Raw genomic sequence first — 15,284 nt, forward strand, 5'->3', positions numbered from 1 at the left:
AAATACATCATCATACACTGGTTTTGAAAGACGGCTTAAATTACTTTGGAAACCATTAAAGAGTTCCAATTCTGAGATATACAAAATCAGGGAGGAAAGACCATACGTATCTTTTAATGAGCGTTAATTCTTGCATTAAAAGTAACCCTGAAGAAAATGTATGGTACACAGCTACATTAACATAAGTTTAATATGACTTGCCTTTATTAATAGTGGGCAATTTTAGTGGTATGCTGATAATGCCCACCAGATCCTGAGTTGGCACCAGTGAACGAAGTATTGCTCGAACTCGAATAGCCTCGCCTTTTCCAGTTTGAATTAGCTGATAAAACAGGTAAATATTAGTTATATGTATCAAAATAATACTTATTCACATAATTTCAAACTACAAGAGGTTTTTTCTCTGGTATCACAGGTGCCTACACCAGAGAAACATCTTACAGTTTGAAATTGCATTCATACTGTGATACTGTAATTCACCACTTTCACTAATCTGAAGGTAATGGTTATTTGCAAAGTCAACAAATGCACAATAAGCATCCGAATAAATTCACGGAGCACATGCTTAGAATGGTGTTGCTTACGTGCATCTCTGGAGCACAGCGACCCAGAAGGTCTATCAGAGCAGAGTAGAAGGACATAATAGCATTACCCATGTGTATAATGTCTTCTTCATCACTGTTAATAAATATGACAGGGATGGGAGAGTGGGGGGTGGGGGGGGGGGAGGAGGAAAATAATAGTTAATTCTTCAAAATACTTCGCCAACTGACCACGACAATTTTCTTTCTGAATTCAACTAAACAGTATTGTCTCTATTTACTACCTGGTTATTCTAAATATATAAAAAAGTTTTATATACATCTATGCATCAAAATCGCAGAACTGAACCACCAAAGAGAAATATATCTACTCAGTAGCTCCTTTAAAAAGTCACAAAGGTTAAATTCTAGACTTACCTATCTTTCTGAGCTTCCTCAGGAGGAAGGTCACGGCAGGGATCTTCTGAGATTTGAATAGCTTCCTCCATCACTGCCAGCAAACCGTTTCCCCCCTCACCCCTCAAAGCAGGGCCGAAGCACTCTGGATGCCGAATTAACAACTTCACAACAACATTTGCATTTTCTTCTACACTTTCACCTGAAAAAAAAGGTAAGTTGCATTTCAAATTGAGATATTTAACAAAATTTGACCTGGAGAAAAAGGTCATAAGATATGTCATAATATTAATGATAATATTAATGATAAGAATCCCTGTTAAGATTCAATGCCAAGGCTGATAACTGATGAATGTTCACTTGTGGAAAATACTGGAGAGAAGCCAGTTTATTGTAACTGTATTCCAGAGTGAGTTAGAGGCTTCAGGAAGCACATCAAATGAAGGAGATGGATAGTATCTTAGAGCAGAGAAATGGATAAAGATCTTAATTTACAATTGCTGTGGAGATAATCAATCAGGATGTCAAACTTACCATTAACAAAGACTGCAAATCGCAGGAAAAGTAGATAACGTTCTCCTTCAATTGGATTCCAACCAATATCAGGATAACCCTTCGCCACCAGAATGGGGCAGTTCTGCAGTCCGCAGCCAGCCAAATAGGTTACCACCTTTCAAATGCAAACATAAACATTTTATTATTCCGTCTATCTTAAATACATTAAACTCCTCATAACTGGACTCAGAGGCTCTAGCACTTAAGTCATCATGCTATCAATATCCCGGCTGCACTTATTTATGTACTCATGCATATGCCTAACTTGTCACTGGATAACCCATCACTGAGCAGTTTTCCCTTGGAACAATGAGTTAGCAGTTCACTCTACATTGAAATAACAGTGATGCTTCAATTTCAAAACAATAAATATCATCAAAATTTCACAGTTTCTACTTTACAGAGTGATTCTAAGATACTAACAAGTCAACTATCTGTTGTCAGCATTAGAGAGTGGAATTGCATTTCATAAGATCCTTTTGTCCTCAGTCTTAGTGACCATAACTGAAATTAACTGGGAGCAAAGGCATGTTCCAATCATGAAGTGCAAGTCAGTAGCAACTTACATGAATTAAAAAATATTAATACATTAATGATCTAATGGTCTCAAATCTTATGGGTTGTCATTTTTAATATCTAGGTAGATAATGTCTGTCCTCAAAAGTCTATATTTATAAATTGCAGAAGATAAATGTGACATGGTTTAGTCTATAAATCTGTTCCTGAATATTTTCATTAGTAGAGACTGAGTATACTGCTCTTTGATGCATTACCTTTTCCAAATCAGGTTCCCGCAAATCTAGAGCAAGCTCATTGTTGTCCATTACAGAAGCGGCTGCCACATCGAGAGGGGTAGAACCTCGCATGCTGGGTGATGCTACAAGTAAGGAATAAGAGGATTTCTTGGAATGTGAAGTGCACCACTAACCCCAGACAGAATGAACCAAGCCAGCCTGTAGACATTAACCCAACCTCTTCCTTCCATTTCACTCAAGCACACATATTTGTATTTCAATCATTCATGCAACAGAGGGCAGCCTCACCTTGCTAATAGAGAGGGCTGGGTAACAGATGATAAGTGAGCATAAATAGGACTTTTCAATTGAAATCAATGCAGCAGATATTGAATCTATCATTTAATTTAAATGCTTCAAACGATGGTTCCTTTTTGCATCCATGGTTTTGTGATTACTGTGTTTATCTGGCATGTTTTCTCTGAAATACTTAACCTTAGTATATACATTGACAGACACTAGGTGTATACTGCACCAGAAGCTGAACTCTCACTGTATGACAAGTCAACAAAATGAATGTTAAAGATTTAGAAATTGTCGCACCTTCAGCAACTAGATTGACATTTCAAACAATATCAACCATGACAGAACTGTTTGAACAGATGAAAAAAGTCCAAGTTCTTGCCCACAGTAGAGCTACAATTTACAAGAAATTAGAAGACAGCAGAAACCAGAGCTCCCCTTTACTCCTGACCTATCTGCACAAGGTCAGTCTTGTGATACCTATCTATTCACATGGAACGACCTCATCAGTTAAAATTAAACTAGGTACCCAGTCCAACACTGCTATTTTCCAGCAAGTAACTGAGATGATCAAACATGGCCTTCTGGTTTTGTCGACTGATGCGGCAGAAGTAGCAAAGGAATCGACAACAGCTTGCCACCATTTCAGGGAAAGCAATCTCCTAAATACAGAGATCAAACAGAACAAAAGGCTTGTTTAGTGGAATATATAACTATAAACAGTAAAAGATCTAATACTGCAACAATATGATAAGGCAATATATAAAATGCAAGTGCTAATATTATTATTATCTGTCTTATTTGTGCATGCAAGTGAATTTTCATTGTATAATTGGTGCATGGTCTGAAATGCAAATTGGAAAAAAAAACTTAAAATACGTGACAATAGTGAATAGGCCTCTTGAATTTGGTAATGTAAGCAAGCCTTCACAACTTTATTTCTGCACTGTTTATATGTTGTGCTCATGAAGAATGAAGAGCTTTCCTTCCATGAGGAAATTTTCATGCGTAGGTGGTATACATGTGTGGAACTCTGTCTGGCTTGGTCATTCTTAAGCATGGTGAAAGGTCTCTTCATGCATCAAACTGATCAAAAATAATAGGTCTTTGCGACTTTGAGTTTCCTAGATATAGTTGCACTTGATATATGTTGTGCGTATGAAGAATCAATACCACCAGCTTTTTTGTAGATGGATCTCACTTTTCATTGTCATTCAACTGGATGTAAAGATGGACTTAAATCCACTCGACAAGAATTACCTGTGATTTATTTCCTCCAAGTACATTCACCATGACATCCATGACGGTCTCATGCATGCCCAGCACTCTCATCAAATTTGGATGTTGATAGAATACTTTGTTGTTCATAATATCCCTGACAGAAAAGTAGAATAAAGGAGACTTAAATTAGTCTGTCTGAAGAATTAAGTAAAATTTCTCAACCTGAGCCAATAATACTATTGTCTATTAATACTACTGCATTTCTTGTATCAACAGTCTCTAATGGGAATGTGGAATGCACTTTTTAAAAAGGCAGCTGGAAAATTACTTGAGAATTAAGGAAATTAAGGGATAAATTCACGGCAGAAAAATGGGATGAAAAAGTTTAATCTCCACAAACAAAATGGCAGGGCATCTTAATTAGGTTGAATGGCTTACTTTTTGTTCCTATCTGTCCATTTCTTTGTGCATTAGTAAAACAATATTTGAAAATGCATTCTATCTGAAACAAGACTTCCCTTAAAACTGAGTCATTTCTTACCCTAATCCACGAATCATTAGCATTTCTTCTTCCTTCCCCATCCGCACACTGAGAAGAGATCGAATCTGTCCAAGGGAAACTAGCAGGTTGATGGTATCCTTCACGGAGGCAGCACTAATGGTATATGCTTTTCGCATAGCACTCAGCAGCTCACCCATTGCATCATACTGTCGTCGCAATAGGCTGAACATTGACTTAATTAATTCTGGATCGTGTAGTACTGATTCCTGTGCCCAGTGCACCATTGTCTGTGAGATGAGTTCCATCAGGTTGGCTGCAATAGAGTTTAGAAAAACATTCCACAAATTAAGCACGTACAACATGGCTAACCGCTGTCATTTAAAACCAATAAAATAAGAAGTAGCTTACTATTTGCACTCATTATAGTTCTTGGTCAGGGAGCAACAAGATCCGTTTCTAAAAATATCTCAATACATTACAAGCAATAATTTTCCTGTCTTTCACGCGTTTTATTTTGATCAATTACTTTGTTTTTTTCATCCAAAGCTTTTTACCATCTTGTGGGAAATTAGTGTGAGATCCTGAATGACAGGCTTAAAATTTTAAATCACTTCTCTGGCAAGTGTGGAGGGAGAGGGAACAGAAGTGATAAAGGGAGATGGGACATTAATAACCATCGCTCTTAGTCTTTCAACGGCGATAGGTAAAAAAAAAGTGCAATGCAGCTTGTGAAAAAAGGCTGCTCTGCAGTTATTTTCAAACACAGAGAATACCAGTACCCAAGAAACATGATTTACATGTTGGGACATTAGCAATATTTCTTCTGATGATAGATTCAGTGCGTGGAGGATGTAACTTTGAATATAATTTCTTCAGCTGTTTCTTTAAAAAAGAGTACAATTATTGAGAGAAATATAGGGAGTTATTTAATAATAATCCTTACATTTGATATAGCGCTTTTCACGTCAGGAGGACGTCCCAAAGCGCTTCACAGAATATACTGTAAAGTGAATTGACTGTATATTTGTGGGCGAAACGCGGCAGCCAATTGCGCACAGCAATGTCCCACAAACAGTCATGGATTGAAAATGACCAATTTATTATTGTTTTTGTTTTGGAAGGATTATTATTAGGCGTGTGGAGTAAGGAAACTTGCCCAAGGTTTCGCCCTCTGCCTGGAATTGAACTCAGGTCTCTCGCTTGCAAAGCGAGTGCTCTAACCACTGAGCTACAGGACTCCACATGTTTATGTTGTGTGTGGCAAATTCAAGTGAATTTTGCTGTATACAACCACAATTCATAACAATAATATGTAGTTCCCTTCATATGCCCCCAAATTGACTATGCTCCAAAAGCTATACCTGACAATTCATTCCAGATTCTTATAATCCCTTGGGATCATTTTCCCCACACTTAATAATAAATTAATAATAGATAATAATCAATAGATGCAGAACCTACATAGAATCTTATCAGTGAACTGGAAAGAATAAAAGAAACATTTGCTTATTATACTAGAGATTGCTCTAACTTTCTAATACTGTAGTTTCACATATATACAGTTCCAATATTGCTGTGCAGATGAGTTGCTTGCGAGTTAAATGCATTCAATTCATGATCCAGTTCATGCATTTAAAATCCAGAAACCTTCTTAAAGTCAGATTAAAATAGAAATCAGCAAACAATATTTAAGGAATGTGAGGCTTAAAAATAGCAACTCTTAAAAAGAAAACAATTAGGATACAAATAAAGTGTTGTATTATATTTTACTGGTTTTCAATATTGGTCTGTTGTTAATCTGCTTATTGCTCTATGCAATGCCAATTGAAGGGATGCAGTTGTACAATCCAACATAAATAAGGTTAGAATTTACATTCCACAGGTTTAACATTTGCTGTGTTACTATTCATTCAGAGGTCTCTCTCAAAATATTACTGCTGCCAATAAATCAACACACAATTGCATTTTTGTACGGATTCCCACATTCTGCATTGAGGGCCACACCATAGTAATTGAAGCACAAACAGTTTAGTTATCTCTGGCAGTAATCTGCAGACATTAACAGGTGGTACCCAATGCCTCAGTCATAAACATGTAACTATTTTTTACTTCAAAATGCCTTGGTTATTGTAATTTGACCCTTGGCAAATCTTTATAACTGGAATGGAACCCCAGCTGTGCGTTTAAACATTGACTGATCTACTGCAGAAAGAATAAGATAAATTATCTTCCCAGATGCCTTTATTTAATTCCATTTCAGAAAGCTTTGACTTAACAGTGTGAGACTCGGAGTTGAACTTTAGGTTTTATGTTAAATAAATTTATTTATAACAAAGTTTAGGAAGCACCATTGAAGCCAACATCACTGCAAGCAATTTTTGGCTCTTCATATGGTGCAAGCCTTTTAAGTCAATCCATGTTATTTATGATCCTTCATGATCAAGCTGTTGAGTGTTTTATAACACACTGAATAAAGTGTCTGAGATCTTGATTTCTCAAGTTCTTCAATAAAATCATTATGTTTTAAATTATTTTTATCCGCACTGTTAAATTGAATGTGACAACTTTAATAGCAGTGTAAATCACTAGACTTTGAGTGTGAACTGTGAGTGGTGCATATTTTTTACTTGACTAACCTGATTGTGCTTTAATAACAAACTGCACATCCAGAACTCCAGCTCATCCAGAACCCTGCAGCCATTCTCCTTTCCCACACAAGACCCTTGAGAGCTCACCACTTCCCATCTTCATCAGGCTCCATTGACTCCCTATTCCGCAAAGGATCAAATTCAAGATCCTCATTCTACCTTTCAAGTGTCTCTACACTCTTATCTCACCTACTCTGGATTTCCTGCAGTTCCATTTGCCTGCCTGTTCCCAAAGTTCTGCCAACCCTGCCCTGCTGAATAACCCCACTTTGCATCCTCCCTTTCCGCTTGCAAAACCCTTCTAAACATCTACCTTTTGACCTCCCCTTCAATCACCTTCAACCTATTGCCCCACACATGCCACTCCGTGTCTCTGTGAAGCACTCTGAAATGGTATCATAAATGAAAGATCCTCTGTACGTGCAGGTGATTGATGTTGGTTTCAGAGGTGTCAATAATTTCACTTTTTCCATTTTTCAAGTAATAATTGTGGGCACTTACTGGGGGCTTTTTCTTCCTCTTCAGTTGGTTGCTCGTCCATTTTCTTTGGCTTCCCTTTGATTTTATGCACTAGATAAAGGAGTTTCCCCATCACTGATTCATCTTTTTCTTCTTCCTCCTCTTCTTCACTTGGAATCCCTAAAGACAAAGGGAACAGATGTATACAACAATAACTTACACTTATATAGTACCCCCCATGCAGTGTAGCATCTCAGAGCACTTGTAGAACACAGCATATCTAGTTGACATTCAGAAATATAACAAGACTGGAACAGGAGCGGTATTATTCCCATCGAGCCTTTTCCACTAGTTTATTAAATTTGGAAGATCTTTTAGTCCCAATACTCTGCCCTTTTGCAAAACCTTTTTATACCTCTTCTACCCAAGTATGTCTATCTCTCTTTTAAACACCCTATTGTTTCTTCTCTGCAGCTTTCCGGTAATTTTTTTGGTTTGTTTTTCGTCAGCCGGATGTCTGACACATGTGGAAACCCATCACAATGAACAGGAGCTGAGTGGGATGACTATCTGCCCCAGTGGCAAGGTCTGCCCTTCCAGGTCCTGCCGATTAGCCAAGCTGGCTGTGTTGTCATCAGCAGTGCCCTGGAGTACTGCGGACCTGCTTGGCTCAGCAACCAGACTACCGAGAAGGCCACAGAGAGTTGGCTTGATTCCAACATTCCATTCCAGGCATGTCACCTTGGAGCCAGTTCAGCTCCAAAAAGACCTCTCCCCCCTCCCTCCAAGCAGGATAGAATAGGGAGCATTCCATATCTTCATGAACACTTCTGCGAAGAAATGCTTCCTGAACTCATTTGTAACTGTCTTGGTTTCGAATTTAAGACCATGGCCCCTTGTAATGAATTCCTCTACCAAAGGGAACATTTGTTGATTATTTGACCCGTCAATTCCTTTCAACACTTTTATCAAAAATGTAACCGCTGTCTCCTCAGCTTCTCATTATTTTAAGCCCTTCAACCCAGGTTTTAATCTAGCAAACCATCGCTGGACAACCTCCAAGACTAGTATATCCTTCATAAAATAAACTATCAATTCCTGAATAGCAGAAAGTGTAGAACTCAGGGAAGATTGACAGGGTCCTAGCCCAAGTGCCACAATTTTGATTCTAAATTCTAAATTGCTATCTAACCAGATAACAGTGTTATCGACATTCTGCTGGTTAAGTGGGGTCAATGATTTTAGGATACAGAAAAGGTGATGCATTGCAAGCTGCTTTTTTAATGAACAAAATCCATATTTTTCCTTCACAAACAAAGTTGGTTCACCTCTGAAATACTGTCTCTTTTACTTTCTTTCATTCACAGCATACCTGTAAGTGTGACTGATAGCTGTGATAAACATGAGCTGTACAGCAATGGGTGTGATTTATTTGGCACCTTCTATCTTGTGTGCTGTTGCATTGATTAGCTCTGCAGCATGGCTGTGTAAATGACACCACCTTGTGCAATTGGTTGCCACATTCCCCTACAAAATACACGGTGTTTACACTTTACAGTATATCCTGTGAAGCACTCTGAGACATCCTCCCAATGTGAAAGGCATTGTCAATGCAAGGATCGTTATTAGATTATGACGAGATTATTTTTGTACATGGAATATTTTGACCTGTAATTCCTTTCAAAAGGTTTCTAGTAGTAGACTTCCGGTTATGGGTACCAGAGGAGTGGGAATATTTTGTTAATATAGAATATAGAGCTCAACAGTACAGATTCCCTTTTACCACTAAAATGTAATATTATGTTGCCTCAGAGATGCGCCTGGAACAGAGGATTTGACATTTAAAATCTCCAAATATATTCTTGGTCTTACAGGATGCAAGAGAAGAGAACTCGACTCTGTTCTCACTTAGGATATGGCGTGCCTCATCTGCCTGAATAACACCAGCTATTATGAGCACAGACACAGGTTGCAAATTGGGATGCCTCTTGACCTATGCTCTTTGCAAGTGCCAGGGCTCCAGTGTCGTTCCCTTGGTGAACTCAAGGTCACACCACTTGACAAAATCAATGCTGCATCTCACACAATTGGGGATCACCCTGATTACCCAAGTGAAGAGGATCCTGGCTTATTAGTCAACCTCATTAAAGTTTGTGAGGACACAAATACAACTTGCTCTCTTCCAACTAAATACTTTGATTTTTTTACTATGACAAGGGTAATGCTAATCTCACTCTATAAATAACTGTCATATTTTGGCTTAACTCAGAGGAGATGAAATTTTACACCCTGAAATGGTTCATCTGCAAGAGTTTAACTGCTCACCACAGTGCGTTAGAAGGTCATCATGGAGGTCGTACAACTCTTCACGCATCTCATCGGGGCAGGTGGAATCATCATCGTTCCTAAAGTTCAGCAGCATATTAATCTGCAAGAGTAGACGGCAACCAGAGTTAAGTCCTTTTCGTGTGGATTAATTAAAAAAAATCATATGCAGAAAAAAAACTTCCCACTTTGCAATATTGACAAGTTATTCACATTGTGCTGTGGTATGAGATGGCCTTAGGAAAAAAAAAGCCTATTTTTATAACTATAAACTCCTCACCTTTGGTAACTATAAACTATAACCATAAATATAAACTCCATCCCACTCAGCCCCAACATACTATAGAGTGCAATAAAGAAACAAAGGACTTGAATTCTCTGGTCAACCAATTTCCTTACCAACACCAAACATGACAGAAAGTGGAACGATTTTACAGCTGGTACTTTTCAGTGCTTCAAGCTTAAATCTGTGGCTACAGAGAATCTACAGACAGAGTACCTGTCATTTGTGGTCCACCTACAGCAAAAGAGACATCACCTGTTCTTGAGGAGGTGAGCGAAACTCTCTAGTCTTCTTGGCAGTGAGGGCTGCTGACATGTCGAACGCCAGCATAAGTTCATCGTAACGGAATTTCTGGTTTTTCTGCAACTTTGCAACAAACGTGTCTGCGAAAGAAACAATGGCTTCAACCCGATGTCGTAGTTCACAGTCACAGAAGTAGTGCAGGAGTTCACACATCTGAAACCAGAACAGAAACACTCAAAACATTGTACGGATAATTTGAGCACCCAGTTACTGTACAATGCTTTCTTTCCAACAAATGAATAGCAATAGAGAAATCATACTCCAAAATGGTTTTCAGATGATCAGATACTTTTGCCATAACTGCAGTTTTTAAGTAACAGAAGCCACTCGTTCTTACTGCACTTCCTCAAGAAGCTGGTTTCTGGATCAATGTGGAAACTTTAGAGACTGAAAGCACTGCTTAATGTTTTGGGGTCCTAGAAAGAAGAGGTTTTATACAGAAGAAATAGTGGCAGAATAGAAAAGGCCCATCAAACTAGACACACAAAATTGCTTGTGTGCTGTGTTTTTGAAAAACCTGAATATTGTTTCTGAGGATACATCCAAATAATTATCAATTTACAACTGTAAATTCTGACTATAACGAATATTACACCAAAGGTGTTAGAATCACATTTGAATACAAAATACAGATTTATTACGTTTTACAGTATATCCTACGAAGAGCTTTGAGATGTCTCCTGAGGTGAAAGGTGTTCTATCAAATGTAAAGGTTATTATTATAATAATTACTGCCTAAACTGCCACAAGGCAGAGGAAATTATAATCAACTGAACATTCCTTCTACGGTCCATACCTGATACTTGACTGACTCTGGTAACGTCTTTTCCAATAATCCTTTTAAGGGCGTCTGAGCTGCTTGCGTTGCTTCCTCACCAGCCTCCACAGCCTTTTCTTCGTTCTTGGTGACCAGCTCCTTTGCCGTTTTCTCCTCCTCTATCACCTCCTCTTTGGGCTCACCAAACACATCGGAATCAATCAAAAGCAAGATCCGTTGGACATCATTGTTGTCAAGTGCACCAATGATGAGCAGAGTCTTAACCAGCTTGAGAATAGGAACAAAATGAAATTCTACGCTTCCACCAACAGGGTCTCGGATGTAATGCCCACCGCCAGTCACTGCTTCTGTCAGCATCTCAATGGCTTTGAACTTAAGAACATTGAGTGGGATCTCTGGGCTGTACAAATGGGTGTCTTCACTGTTGCTTACGAAATAAGGTGTTGAGAAGTTCATTCGAGGTCTTAAACAAGTGCTGGTGCCAACCCCAGGAAGTCCATAGGCCCGGTTCTTTTCTGGATATAACTTTATGCTCCTGGTTTCGGCGGTTACTGGAATGATGAACTCATTGTTCATAATCAATCTGGCTTGTTTTGCTGATTGTAAGTGAATACTGATAAGTAGGTCATAGAATCCACTGCGTAAAAGCCCTGGTAGATATTTATTTTCAATTGTGTAAAGCAGTTGAGCTTGGTTAACGTGGCTGCACAGTGCATGGGCTACACGATTATTTCCCAAAGCACAGAGAGCACAGTAGAGCTTCAATGTATGGTAGTGGAACTTGATGAGTTCTTTATGTTCAGATAGCTCCAAGATATCCAAGCACCTGAAAATGTAAAAGCAACAAGAGTTATGGGGCTAGTAGATACATGGAAACACGAGACGTGTGAAGTCTAGACCAAAGCGATAATATACAACTCAACTCTGCCCTGGTAGATACTGGGGTTCTAGCTATTTAATCTGAGATCAGAACAACCTACACACCGATAGTCAATATAGGTAAACTGGTTTGGAAAACTCATACAACTGGAGTTGTTCTTCTGATACTGGATTTAAAGATCAGAACCGAACCATATGATGACATTTCTGCATTCTAATATTTTATAGGAATTTGAATTTATAAGTATACCCTGTTTTAGAAGAAGTTTTTTTCTTGAACAAAGTTTTTCTAAATGCATCATATCTCATTTTCACTTGCAGTCACACAACTGAAAAGGGTTTATTTGAAAGTATCAGAACTCTTTAGCACCATTTGATTTATTCATGTAAGAAGACATAACCTGAACCGAAACATCTGTAAGTATATATCTACATGTTTATTTTTTTAAAAAAAGGGTTACATGTATATTAACAGCAACTGCTTAATGACCCCACTATAAAGTGACTTTTAAATTGTTCGTCTTCCCCCACCACCCCCCACCCCAACCTGGAAGCATTTTATTTAACCTGCATTACACATTTAAACAAGAAATAAATATCAACCATGGTAAAAATATGCAGACAAACAACATAAACACAAATAGCAATTTAAGGAGTGCTGACCTATTCTCTTCAGGGATATGTACTGCCATCATTTGCAATGGGTCTAGACTTTGCACTACCCAGCCGTGTCGATCACTAATCCGTGCTGTCTCCACATTGAGAAATTCATTGGGCATTCTACTCCAGAGAACCGGTGTGATCATTTGCACAACAAGCCGAGGAGGGCACTGTGGGATAGGATTCCTTTCTTCACTTTTAAACATCGCTGCAGACAGAGGCATAGTATTCTGCACCAGAAAACAGATCATATGAAACCGTTCAATACACAGCAAGACCGAAGTGAATATAACCATTAAAACCCTTAATAATAATAATAATGTTTGCCATTTCCTTTGACTATTTGTAAGAACTGCAACACAAAGAGGAAAAGAGAAACAGAAAAAAAAAAGGGACAAACATAACTTAAATGAAGTTATAGATGGAGTCTTCATTAAGAGCTGGATGTAATCGATTTTACAAGCGCAGGTTATAAAATTTGGGGCTGGACTTAAAAGAATTTACGGAAAAACAGCTGCAGAATTAGGCCGTATTTAAGAAATTGCAAATTCTGGATGCTCTTAAATGCTGCATAAATATAATAAATCTGGACCCAGGTGCAATTTCTCCCCGCATCAGACTGCAAATTTCGGCATGCAAGTCTCTTGAGCCAGCTAGCAGGAAATGTGCGAGAGCATCTGTGGTGAATTACTGTCAGATTGTCTCTCTCTCTCTTGCCTTATCAAGTGTAGGAGGCAGTACTTTCAGAATAAAGTATCATGGCCTCATCGATAGAATTTCAAAAAGGTTACCATTTCTTATGAAGAAATGAACGTGGTTAGTTTTGATAATTCATTTCCACGCTTCCTATTGTTGACACAAAAAGTTTGTCCCTTTTCGCACTTGGGAGACAGAGGCATCATATAGAATGGCTCCGTTGGCAATACTTCGGACTGAACTGAATACTTATGCAAAATTGCTCAAGTTAAGGAACGCTGCTGCTAACTTGGGGAAGGTAAAAGCCTCAATTCCCTACATGGCAAATTACTGTGAAAGTCTGACAACAATTCACTACAGCTGCTCTCAAACATTTCATGCTCGTTGGCTCAAAAGCAGAGCAAGAAGGAATGGTGTATTGTATTGTATTTCCTTAATGCTTCCACCATTCCTTCTTGCTCAGACAATGGTGAGTAGCTCAAGAAAATCTCCTCATTGCTAGATTCTTCTATTTGCAGAAATAGGGGCAGTTTTATGCAACCCGGCACAGCCCTTTAAACACAAGTACCTTCAATTTTCCAAGTTCAAACTGGAACATATTTGAACTCGTAGCTTGCATAAAGACTGCTGGAAATAACTTTGTGCTTGGCTCAACCTGAAATAAATAAGTCCCTGGTTAAAAAAAAATTGCTTTCTGTATAAACCGTAAACACACTCATTACTTGTTTAACTTTAAAAATAATTAAATTTTTTTTTGGGGTGGGGGAGAGAAAGGAGATATGCTGGGAGCTATAGTGAAGTTTGTCCTTTCACCTCCAAAACCTTGTTTTGGCTCAAGTGAAAGTTGACAGCTGTAAACGATCCTAAGTGAAAAGTCATCTGATTATCACAGCCGAGGTCCTACTGAGCATGACTCCATAGTGATAAACTCTCACAATTTTGCACTAATGAAGCAATCTTCCTCAGGATGACTAGATGGGAAATGGAAATCTCATTACCGGTGCACTAGGAAGTGCCCATTCGAGGCTGGATTAAGACACATTACTGCAGCAGAGAAGAGTTCTTCTAATATTTGTTTACATTACAGAGCTGCTTTTTAAAGCAAATGTGTATTATCAAGTGTTTTGTCATTTAGATAAACCCAAGTACAGCATTAATATTTATGGTGTATACAATAGATCCATAGTATAGAAATTTAAGGAAATAATACAAACGCAAGAAACACTTGTAATACTGTATCATCTATGATCAAAGTACTTATGAAAAGGTGTAGAAACAAAAAGGTTTACAGCAAGACAGTCAATTGTAATGGATAAAAATCAAAGATCAATGTGAATTAGCAAAAAAAGCGAAATCTGACATCAATGGAAATGAACTCAGACTAAGTCTAAACGCATCATTCAAGTTATTATTAAAATTATGAAGGGGATTAAGTGGGCACATTGCACTGGAGCTGTAACAAGTCGTGTCACGGTTTGGCAGGGGACCAGCTCATGATTGTAATTACTCACAATGTCCAAAGCACGCCAAATGCAGGGATACCAAATGCCAGTAATTTCCGATACAGCAGGTGTGATAATCGGTTACTGTTATGCAGTTCCTAGACATCAGTTAAAGAACATCAGCAGAGGGCTGGTTATAGGACTTGAGCCTGTCCTCTCAATTGGGGGAAGATATGGCACAGAAAATATATTTTTTTGGCTGTTGTGTTTCACCCTCAAATACACAGCCAATCCACTTTACAATACATTCTGTGAAACGCTTTGAGGTGTCTCAATGACGTAATACATGCTGTATCAAATGTGAGGATTATTATTATTTACCTGATAGGAAGTATTAACATTGCGTCCATTTGCTGTGAATGTTAACAAGCCGGTCGAGACATCAATGAGACAACCAACTTCAAGGTCAACACTACTGCGGCCTGATCGTTGTGAGCCGCTGACCAAATCTCCTGCCCAAATCATGTAACAATTACTGCGCTTGATGCTGTGAATGAC

At 38.4% G+C, this 15,284-nt stretch overlaps 1 protein-coding gene across 6 annotated transcripts in view; it reads right to left on the reverse strand.

The window, feature by feature from the left end:
* Positions 1–15,284, reverse strand: part of ryr3 (ryanodine receptor 3) — a 110,942-nt gene that overhangs the window by 48,349 nt on the left and 47,309 nt on the right. For all 6 annotated transcript variants that reach the window (XM_007888064.2, XM_007888063.2, XM_042338332.1 and 3 more), the window contains 15 exons: positions 15,108–15,273; positions 13,853–13,939; positions 12,592–12,818; positions 11,068–11,875; positions 10,224–10,424; positions 9,686–9,788; positions 7,403–7,540; positions 4,293–4,566; positions 3,791–3,905; positions 3,060–3,192; positions 2,267–2,370; positions 1,473–1,608; positions 960–1,140; positions 585–678; positions 202–322 (listed from right to left, as the gene is read on the reverse strand). In XM_007888064.2, coding sequence (XP_007886255.2) covers positions 202–322; positions 585–678; positions 960–1,140; positions 1,473–1,608; positions 2,267–2,370; positions 3,060–3,192; positions 3,791–3,905; positions 4,293–4,566; positions 7,403–7,540; positions 9,686–9,788; positions 10,224–10,424; positions 11,068–11,875; positions 12,592–12,818; positions 13,853–13,939; positions 15,108–15,273 — 2,888 coding nt within the window. The remainder of the gene's footprint in view (positions 1–201; positions 323–584; positions 679–959; positions 1,141–1,472; positions 1,609–2,266; positions 2,371–3,059; positions 3,193–3,790; positions 3,906–4,292; positions 4,567–7,402; positions 7,541–9,685; positions 9,789–10,223; positions 10,425–11,067; positions 11,876–12,591; positions 12,819–13,852; positions 13,940–15,107; positions 15,274–15,284) is intronic.

This window comes from Callorhinchus milii, unplaced genomic scaffold (genome assembly GCF_018977255.1).
Source record: "Callorhinchus milii isolate IMCB2004 unplaced genomic scaffold, IMCB_Cmil_1.0 Scaffold9, whole genome shotgun sequence".
Lineage (NCBI taxonomy): Eukaryota > Metazoa > Chordata > Chondrichthyes > Chimaeriformes > Callorhinchidae > Callorhinchus > Callorhinchus milii.